This window comes from Nestor notabilis, unplaced genomic scaffold (assembly GCF_000696875.1).
Source record: "Nestor notabilis isolate BGI_N333 unplaced genomic scaffold, ASM69687v1 scaffold31873, whole genome shotgun sequence".
In the NCBI taxonomy this organism is placed as follows: domain Eukaryota; kingdom Metazoa; phylum Chordata; class Aves; order Psittaciformes; family Psittacidae; genus Nestor; species Nestor notabilis.
In genome coordinates, this window is record NW_009921987.1 from 8,953 (window position 1) to 19,389 (window position 10,437).

General features: G+C 45.5%; 1 protein-coding gene across 2 annotated transcripts; it reads left to right on the top strand.

Annotated features, from left to right (window-relative positions):
* Positions 1-260: 260 nt before the first annotated feature.
* On the top strand, positions 261-3,930 carry LOC104403316 (keratin, type I cytoskeletal 19). 2 transcript variants are annotated; one of them, XM_010011409.1, is made up of 7 exons: positions 357-403; positions 467-707; positions 2,365-2,447; positions 2,783-2,939; positions 3,162-3,323; positions 3,449-3,574; positions 3,706-3,930. In XM_010011409.1, exons 2-7 carry the CDS (start codon positions 537-539, stop codon positions 3,928-3,930), a joined length of 924 nt encoding a protein of 307 aa, XP_010009711.1. In that variant the 5' UTR covers positions 357-403; positions 467-536. The 2 variants fall into 2 exon arrangements, with proteins under 2 accessions (XP_010009710.1, XP_010009711.1); XM_010011408.1 differs by having other exon boundaries at positions 261-707.
* The last annotated feature ends 6,507 nt before the right edge of the window (positions 3,931-10,437 follow it).

Genomic DNA, 10,437 nt, shown 5'->3' on the forward strand with positions numbered 1-10,437 from the left:
GGAGGGAATCAGCACCTATATGTGAAGGTATTTGGGAAAGAAACAGCCCACGGCGCTGCTGCTGACCAATGAGAGGGATTGCTGTGCTGGCAGAAGGCTTAAGGCTGATAAATTCCATGGGTCTCAGATAACACATTCTGGAGACAACTCCCATTGTAGCAGGCATAAAAGAGCTGGGGTGGGGGAGCAGAGACACTCCTGCTGCAGGATCACCAACTGTGGGAGCTGAGGCTTTGGTCAGGTCCTTGCTGTTTCTTACCATGGCCAGTTACAGCTTCAGGCAATTTTCCTCGTCGCTAGCAGGGGGACCTGGCATCTCATCAGCCCGGTTCGGAGGCTCCTTCAGGGCTCCCAGCATCCACGGGGGCTCTGGTGGCCGGGGTGTGTCGGTCTCTTCCGCTAGGTTTGTCTCTTCTGGCCTAGGAAGCAGCTTGGGAGGGGGATATGGAAGTAGTTTCAGCAGCAGTTTTAGTGGTGGGTTTGGTGGAGGTCTGGGTGGTGTGGACGGCCTCCTCTCGGGTAATGAAAAGGCAACTATGCAGAGCCTGAACGAGCGCCTTGCATCCTACCTGGAGAAGGTGCGAGCACTGGAAGAGGCGAACTCGGATCTTGAAACTAAAATCCGAGACTGGTACCAAAAACAAGGCCCAGGCCCAGCTCGGGACTACAGTGCTTATTACAACACTATTGAAGACCTTCGAGACAAGGTAGGTGCTAGTATTTATTTCAAATTCTCTTAGATTTGCACTTAAGAGGGAAGCATAAAAACCCAACCAGAACACCCAGAAGGTCTGGAAAGGAAAGGAAGATGAAATGAGTATGCAGCGATTGGGCAGGGAAAGGAAATTACCAGCATGGAATTACCTACTCTTCAAGTATTAGCCAAGAGGATGTGCAAAGCAGTGAGTCTGAGATGCCTTAATACTTAATTCTCTGATAGAAGCATCTATGTATTTATATATACACACACATATACACACTTCCTGGTCATCTACACGTATATGACCAGTGAATATACATATGACCATATATATTCTGATAAAAATAAAGAGAGCCAAACAGTGACAGCAACCTGCCTACCTCTGTAAGCTGCTACATGCCACACAGCTTGAAGAACCTGGGGCACACACATACTGCTTTAACAGGAAGAATACAAATCAGTGAAGTAGTTTTGTAAATATGGACATAGTGGCTCAAGATTTCATCATCACAGATTTATTTCTCTTTCACACTTCATTTCCTTCAGCTTGGAACTGAAGTATTGTAGTACAGGTGCTGAAACATTTGGCTTATGGAAGAAGGAATTAGCAGACATGCAGTAATCAATCCCACATCTACATGCAGGGTTTGCCCCAACAGCTCATGGGGACCTGATAACAGATTACTTTGAGATGATGCACACCCTGGAAAACAGAGGTATCAGCTGATTAAACTATATAAATAAATGAAAGAAAACTGGAGGTTCAGTTTTCCCAGCTCAGCCTGGAGGTCATGACCATTCCCACACTTTCTCCTTGCTTCAACCATTCACATTCTTCACTGAATTCAAAACCCAAGCTCTGGGACAGGCAGAGCTGGCAACAAGATTTTCTCCTTTCAATATTATTTTCCCTCTTGTCTTTTACTTCCCTTACTTAGGGGAGAGAAAATGCTGCTCCTTATGGTTTTGTGGGTGACCTTTTGAGTTTTAAAAGTGTCAGGTAAAACCAGACATGATTGCTAGGTAAAAATTAACAGGAATTATCTCTAAATAAACAAAATTTCCTGTAGAGGCTTTCATGAGGCATTAGAAGAATCAATAAACACTGTCCTGGATATTGTAGGAAATAAAAACGTGTTCAGAGACTGGACAAATGGAGTAAGACCCCGTATGGTTTATGATACACAAAAATGTCATTTATTTTAAAACCATACAGACCTTGTAATCACTTCCCACTGCTAAGAAAACATGTCATGAGAACAGCTTCTGCCAGGAGGGGTCTGAAGGCCTGGCTGCTGCCTCGCAGCTCTGCAGGGAACTGGTTTCATGCTGCAGTCCTACCCCCAGGCTCACCAAAGTCCTCTCCCTCTAAGACAGCACATGGTTATATCTCACTGTGGGACTTGTAGCTAAAAGCCTCTACATATGCTAGACAAGCGGAAGAGGATGTACCCATACCCAGCACTTGTGGCTGAAGGGTAGTGATAAACCTGTGCTACGTATTTGCTGCAGATCATTGATACTTCCCTAGCAAGACCAAATGAAATACACTTTTATTTAGTGCAGCTGCAAGTGAACCAGGATCATAACTCTTTTATCTTCACTTCAGGGCAGAAGATAACACAGTTGTTTCTGCCTCAGCAATGAACTCCCTTTATTTGTAGATCCTTGATGCCACTATCGACAACGCAAGGATCGTCCTGCAGATTGACAATGCCAGGCTGGCTGCCGATGACTTCAAAACCAAGTGAGTGCTTTCTCACAGGAAAAAACCTCTTGAGCAGGTGAAAACCCTTGTTGAGCCAAAGGGCAGTGGCTGTGAAAAGAGAAAGGAATTCCTATAAAACCTCTGTATGAACACTAGTTTGATCCTGTCCTTGGAAGTTCAGCCCTTTATGTATTTGCTTAAAGCACCATCTGCACCATGAAAGAATTTGTATCGTTTAAAATACGTGGAGAAAAGTTTAATGCTGGGCAACATCACAAACCCCACAAAGCCAGAACCATTTGCAGCAAGTGATGTGTGTGATGGTGGGCTGGCTCAGTCAGCTCATCTGAGCAGCTTGGCTTTGCTTTGTCAAGGTTTGAGACGGAGCAGGCTCTGCGCCTGAGCGTGGACGCCGACATCAATGGCCTGCGCAGGGTCCTGGATGAGCTGACCCTGGCCAGAGCCGACCTGGAGTTGCAGATCGAGAACCTGAAGGAGGAGCTGGCCTACCTCAAGAAGAACCACGAGGAGGTAAGAAAAAGTTCGAAAGTGACATTAGAAAAACAGCTTGTTTAAATGGGGAGTCCCCCAGGATTGCCCTGGGCTCTCCAACAGTGAAGAAAAGATTCTGTGTAGACTGGGAAACTAAAGATCCCCTTATTAAAGGGGAGTCAGTCAGAAAGAATGGAAAGTTTGTATGCTTTCAGTTTATGATTGTACCCTCTTCTGTCTTCCTCTGCCATGTTCACACAGGAAATGAGTGCCCTGGGAGGGCAAATAGCTGGTGAAGTCAGTGTGGAACTGGACTCTGCTCCAGGCATTGACCTGTCCAAGATCCTGGCTGACATGCGAGACCAGTATGAAGTCATGGCTGAGAAGAACAGGAAGGATGCTGAGGCCTGGTTCCACAGCAAGGTAGAAAAAACTCCCCACTGTAAAAATACTAATGAAAACAACCCAGGGAACAGAACGGCTGTGAAAGCCTTAGGGCCTCTACTTGGAGGCCCTGTATTTCTCCTGTAATGTCTTCTCTGTTTCAGACTGAGGAGCTGAACCGGGAAGTCGCTATCAACACTGAGCAACTGCAGAGCAGCCAGTCTGAAGTCACTGACCTGAGACGCACCCTCCAAGGGCTGGAGATAGAACTTCAGTCCCAGCTCAGCATGGTATGTTACAATTCACACTGCATGGGCATATTCCCCCCCACCCCCAGAATGGGAGGTATTCCCCCTGCTCCATGCAGTCCTGCATCTGGCTGCAACCTTTATGTGGTGTCCCCCAACCCCTCTGCACACAGAAAGCAGCTCTAGAGAGCACCCTGGCAGACACAGAGGGGCGTTACAGCGCACAGCTCGTGCAGATCCAGGGCCTCATTGGCACCATCGAGGCGCAGCTGGCTGAGCTCCGAGCTGACATGGAGCGCCAGAACGGCGAGTACAAGATCCTCATGGATATCAAGACTCGACTTGAGCAAGAGATTGCTACTTATCGACAGCTCCTGGAAGGCCAGGAGTCCCAGTAAGTAACAGCTCACTGCAGGAAACCTTTCTGCTTAGGCCCATGCCATGGTGCTCCTTAGCCACAGCACCTCAGGAAATACAACTTGAAACACTCCTGGAGTTCTACAGTTTTTCTGTCCCATAGCGGAGCTAGAAATGTTACAATTCCCATTCACCGCGTTCCGCAAAGAGCTGCTACACAAAAAGGCAAACTGACAAGTAGCACTAGAGGTTAAATGCAACAGTTAAAGTGGGAACTCGTAATAGTCTGCTTGACATTCTTGAAACATAGTGCAGCCAGTAATGTTTTACAGAACAGAAAGATTAACACCAAGTTCCCATAAACTTCCCATTACGAGTTGAATAGCTCTTGCCTCAGCGCAATCCATCTGGAAGAAGATACTCAGAAGGGAAGGCAGACAAGCCACTGCAGCCAGCCGTGGAGTGGACCTCCCACATGGGAACCCTGTTACTGCTAGTTCCCATAAAGCCTCAAGGAGGAAAACATCTCACAGCCTGGAACAAAAAGGAGTTGAAAGATTTTGATTTCCTCTATTCCTTCTTTTCCATAATTTTATTTTCCCACTGCAGCTGTTAAAAAATATGTTTCCTACAACAATTCCCTCTCCTGAGCTGAGAGGGAGAGCACTGAGATGACCATCCCTTCACTGTCTATGTAAAAAATGTGCCTGATTGATAGAGAATTTGCTTTCATGCAGCCTCATCCCAGGCAGTACTTGATGTGTTTCCTTTCAACTGTTCTCTCTCTGTTCTACAGGATGTTTGGCTCCTCTTCTGGAACTGCCGGTAAGAACTCCTGCTCTTCCAGGAAACCTTTACATTGTACATTATGGTAGTTGTGTTCACTACAGACTGGGCTGCTGCATTGATTTGTGTCACAAAAAAAGATCTGATAAGTAACAAATGATGACTCTGGGTAGAATTTAGCACATTTCAGTCCTTAAAAGATGTTACACATCCAAAAAAAAAGTCAGACTATGCTACAGAAAAGACCAAGTAAAGCTCAAAAGGGTTAATCATTCCCCCACATGAAAGGGTACAAGAAATTTAAGCTTGGCCAGCTCAGGGGAACTGTATGAACATGCAAGTCAAACTTGCCTTGAGCTTTTAAAGGTCTGCTGTATTGTAAAGGTGATGTATGATTCAAATCGATGCTACGAAGAAGAAAGCTTTTGAAAGATGTGAATGAGAGATGAGACATAAACTAAGCTCAGTGCCCATTGCAGAGTGTGTGTTATTCTGAAGTAATCATGGTTCTTTCTCTATATATTATTGTAGACAAAAGAGACAAGCTGGCAGACAGAAAACAGCTCTGAAATCCTCCAGATGTCACCCTCAAAGTGAGAAAAAGCAGACACCACACGGGAATCAAAACGGAGAGGAATCACTCTGCACTGCTGGAAATTATTGTGTTAAAGCACAGAGAATTCTTGGCCACACTGAGTTTTGGTAGATAGATCATGTAGTGGTGGTTAGTTTGTGATTTGGGTTAGCTTTTCAATTAATTCTAGATCTTCCATGTACTGAATTGCTGTATCTACTCTAATAAAGATGATCTTCTTCTGCAGTCTTAGATTCTTTGGGGTTATTGTGGTATTATTCCTGAAGTTTGGCTTTCATCAGGCAGTAAATTAACCAGTCATCCTCCCCAAGAGGTTAATGCTCACAGTGGCTGAAGCTCCATCTCCAGTTTCTTCCAGCCCCTCTTGACAGTGGAAGCTCTGAATAGGGAGGAAATGGCATCCTCAAGCCCCTCAGAGTGGGGAATACAAGAGTGAGCTCAGCTCCTACTAACAGTGGCTGTGAATTCTGCAGAGCAGCACTGAGGTGTTAGCCACTCTGGTAAAAAGCAAGAGCTGAGAGATATTTTGTTAGGGGAAAATGTAAAGCTGTTAAAACAGCTTGAAGATAACTCCTGCAGAAACAAACAGTGAGAAACAGCTGTGAGACTTCTTCACCCACTTTCTGAGTTCACACAGAGGTAACAAACCTTTAGCATCGATTTTAACCACCTTCATTCTCACACCACTGAGAGGATATTATCTGAGCTGAATTTCCAAATGTGATCACTTACCATAGAATCACAGAATCCCAGACTAGTTTGGGTTGGATTGGGAACTTAAAGCTCACCCAGCTCCAAACCCCTGCCACGGGCAGGGACACCTTCCACTAGAGCAGGTTGCTCCAAGCCCCTGTGTCCAACCTGGCCTTGAACACTGACAGGGATGGGGCAGCCACAGCTTCTCCGGGCACCCTGTGCCAGCACCTCAGCACCCTCACAGGGAAGAGCTTCTGCCTAAGAGCTCATCTCAATCTCCCCTCTGGCCCATTAAAGCCATTCCCCTTGTCCTGTCCCTACAGGCCCCTGTCCAAAGCTCCTCTCCAGGTTTCTTGAGCCCTTTCAGGCACTGGAAGCTGCTTTAAGGTCTCTCCGGAGCCTCCTCTTCTCCAGGCTGAACCAGCTCAGCTCTCAGTCCCCAGAACTTTTAGTTCAGGAGCCCAGAAGTCACTAATTTCATTGCCACCACCCCTCTGCAAGCTCACACAGCCAGGGAAACTTTTCAGGGTTTGTGCTGCAAGAAAACAAGGGCTGTGGCCTCTTGCATTGCACCTCCTCTGTCACACAGGCACATGGCTCCTGAGCCAGGGGTGACACTGGAACAGCAATACACCCAGATTGAAAGGACCCCAACAGCCCAACTGCCCTAGAGTGGGACATCTTACAGCCTGTGTTTCAGGGAGACACCATCAACTCCTTCGGCTCTTCTCTACTTGGACTTGGGAGGGAATAATTATTGCACCCTTGTTCCTAACTAGATGACCCTAACAGACAAATGGAGTGTTGGCAGGGCCAGGAGCACCTGAAGCTGTGGATCTGCTCTATCCAGGTTGGGTAATTCTCTTTAGCAGGGAGGTGCTGAGGCTTGGGTTGATTCAGTGGTGACTCAGGTGACATGTCAATATCAGCTGTCAAGCACTGACATGGACAATCCTGGCTCAGCCTTTGGAAATCCAGCATGAGGGCATTAGGCAGTGGCTTTGCTGCAGCAGGGAAAAACTTGTGACAGGAGAGAAAAACAGTCACAAAAAGTAAGAATCAGCAAAGAAACATAGAGGACAAGATGGGAAGAACAGGAGGCCCAAGATACTCTGACAGAAACTAGAACAAGAGCAGGATCAGAAGGGAGCAGTGGCAGGAGTGTTGGCATGAACGAGGTGCAAGTTGCTCCTCAGAAACTCACTCACATACATGGTGACGCCTTCGGAAGAGCAAGAAGAAAACTCTTGTGCATTCATACTTCTGTGCAGGCTAGTCCAGAGTGCTGACAGCTTTCTAACCAATGCCTTATACAAGTTTATTTGCTACAAATAATTCCCTACAAATCTATTCCCTATAATGGTCAGACCTGGAATCCCTCCCACATGAAAGAACAAACAAGTCCAGGTCTGGTTTTTAAACTTAACAAATCCCACTCCTTGACAGTAAGTTGTGGTGCCAAAACCAGGCAGAGCAGGAGATGACAGTGCAGATTTCCTGTGTTGTCCAGCTGCAAATGGGAAAAGCTGACAAGAACAGCCAGAGTGCAAACTATAAGTTATAAAGTCACTTTTCAAATGTGTATTTTGACCAAAAAAGTTTCATTTTCAACGACTGCATTAAAAAAAGGTGTTTAAAAGGTTACCAGTTCAAAAGTGTTTCAGCGCTTAAAAGCGCCAAGAACTTAATGAATTCACAAACTATGAAAAAGAAACTAGGGACTTCAGAGACTTGGAAGAATCTTGAAAAGTCTCAAATTTTTGTTTTTGTAGCCTAACTTTAGTTTATATTTTCACTGATTTTGTCCCACAACTGCAGGGCAATGAAGGATTTCTGGTGAAATGTTTAATTTAAAATCACTCTGAGACTCCAATTTTAGAGTTTGGTTCAGGAAAAATAAAAAAGGTGGTTGCTGAAGGTATGTAACATCTGAGTGATGGTTTTATCAGCAAAGACTGGGATGATAAACAAGCTGCTTCTTGAATGGAACTCTCTGTCCTCCTGAAAGGAGAGGCTCAAGTGTGTCAACTCCCCTAATCCCATCACAGAAGCACTAAAGGAGTTTGGGCAGCACAGACATGTCTGGGGACGTCTTCCAGGAAAGCTCTGACAAACTGAGGGGCTCCTCAGTGCTGAGCACTGGGGAAAGCACAGGATCAGACCATGGGAGAAGAGTGAGGAGAGGGAGAACAGAATAAAGGCATAAACTGGAGTAGCTCTTGACCATGGGGGACACTGAAGGAGCTGAGTGCTGGTTTACAGAAAATGGGAAAAGCCCCAGAATCCCACCACTGCGGTTTGCTGAGTTATGCCATCGGACATAACCTGTATTGGCTGCTTGATTTAGTTTTCCCAACAGTAAATATTCTACAGGAAAGAAACAGCTTTCTATCTGCTCCTTGGGTTTTGTAAGTGTTCATCTGATAAAGATGTAGAATAGTGCCCAGGGCTCTTTGAAAAGCAGCTATGTGTGTTTCACCACAAGCTTCCAGGGAAGTTAAGAAAGGCTGAGTGAGAGAAGACTGGATGAAAAAAACCCCAAAGTTTCCTGTTCAAGTTTATGGGGTTTTCTAGAAGGGATTTTGCTGGATTATTTTATTCACTGGAATTTGATGTTGCTTATGGTGGGATCAGCCGGTGTCGAGCAGCACGGGGGTCCCCAGACCTCAGCATAGTCACATCACAGGGGTCTTAAAGAGCCTTTTTTCATCTTTACGAGTTTGTCTGAACATGTTTCCTCAGATACCAACTCTTGGAGACACACAGATTTGGCAAGCACCGCAGAACCATTCATCTGCCCCACAGCCAAAGTGAACTGCTGTGGCAGAGCTCCAGGATTAGCCTGAGATGTGTTTCACCACTGGAACACCCTGTCCCTCCCAGTGGGCTGAGGAAGGGGGGACATGCTCTGAACCACGCTGAGCACCTGCGTATCACAGCTAGATTTTCCATGTTACTTTCCCCCCAAGTCCAAATCCTCTCCCAGCAAAAAGGCTGCACATTCCCCTGAGGCTGCGTTACAGTCACAATTACACTGCAGAACCTACGACCAGAAGGAGCCTCAGTTTCTCTGCAGTCACCCATCCTGAATTCTGAGTTCATTCTCTGTTGATACAGACCAATACAAACTGCTAAAACCAACACTCTCCTTATTCTGCAGCCAGCAAATGTATAGATCTCCTTCTTTATTCCAAAGTTGTATTTTAAATTAATTTTGGTGCTTCCAAACTAGAGCCCAGAATCAGTACCTCCCTCCTTCACTTCATCCCAGCTTTTCCAAACCACCCTGCCCCTCAGTACCAACTCCTTGTCTCTCCATACCCCTAACTGTGAAACTGCAGCTTGTGGCTTTCATATGCAGAAGGCCACCTGGTTGTGCAAAGAGAACAAGCTCGTTCTTCACACTGCCCACCACTGCCATGCTCTCCACACACACATCATGACACACATGGAGCAACTGGGCAGTTCATACCCCTTCAAAATCTCCCAAGTCTGTATTCCCCTCATTTTGCAGTGTTGGACTGAGTTACTGCCTGTGAACTTCACTAGCAAGTGACTCGATGGGGAATATGCTGGTGTGTGGGACTCCCACGTGAAGTGAAGAATTCAGGTATCTCTTCCCAGTGCTTCTGACACCTTGCTTTCAAGACTTACTTGATTTCCTAGCACATCCTGGCATTAAATACATTTATTGCCATCTGAAGTTTCATCTTCAACCCAATTTGTTTTCATTTCCCAAAAGCAAGAACTCAGTCCTCACACATTTCTTCTTCTAATTGAATCTCTTCAGTCTTGTATTACCCTTCTGGACTCTTTCACAACCATTAGCTCTTCCTTGTCCATTGAGGGATGCTAAATGCCCCTCATGCAATGCTATGATGATGTGCTTTTGTATTAAAAATTCAGACTCCAAACTCTAAATATTAGCTCCAAGCAAAAACAGGATTAAGAACACATCAGATTCAATGCCAAATTTTTAATGGGAAGAATGTGGATGGAAAAGAAGAAGTAACAGTGAGAAGAAGTGATGATTGAACATTTTTCAATGAAAGGAGAATTTGACTTCAATTTTCTCTGTAGAAAAAGCTGATTTTCTTAAAATAGCCCCTGTGATGGCTGTGATTGGGTAAGTAGGTGTGGCTGAACTCACTTTGTTTTTCCATTCTTAAATGTCAGAGAAGTAAACTCCAAGTTTCAGAACTATAGCCTGAAGAAAAAACACTCCTCTGAATCATCCCTTTTGTTTAATTAAGAAAAGAACCCCAGCCCCAGCTCTGCTGTGAGGAATGGCATCATAATTGGCCTCACCTCTAGGGAGGAGAAATTTTGGAAGGAGGGCTGCAGGTTTGGTTTGTCTCCCAACACCCTATCTTGAGGATATAAAAGAAGCACCAGCGCACTGAAGGCACAACACCTTCCTCTTCCACACGAAGCTGAACACCTGACCCTACTGCCTTCTCATACTGCAGCC

What these genes read in the sequence shown, in the direction of transcription:
- LOC104403316 (XM_010011408.1), top strand. Translation starts at nt 261, where the DNA reads ATGGCCAGTTACAGCTTCAGGCAATTTTCCTCGTCGCTAGCAGGGGGA. An exon ending in TCAAGAAGAACCACGAGGAG is followed by an intron (nt 2,940 to 3,161) that starts GTAAGAAAAAGT and finishes ATGTTCACACAG; the next exon opens with GAAATGAGTGCCCTGGGAGG. An exon ending in AGGCCTGGTTCCACAGCAAG is followed by an intron (nt 3,324 to 3,448) that starts GTAGAAAAAACT and finishes TCTCTGTTTCAG; the next exon opens with ACTGAGGAGCTGAACCGGGA.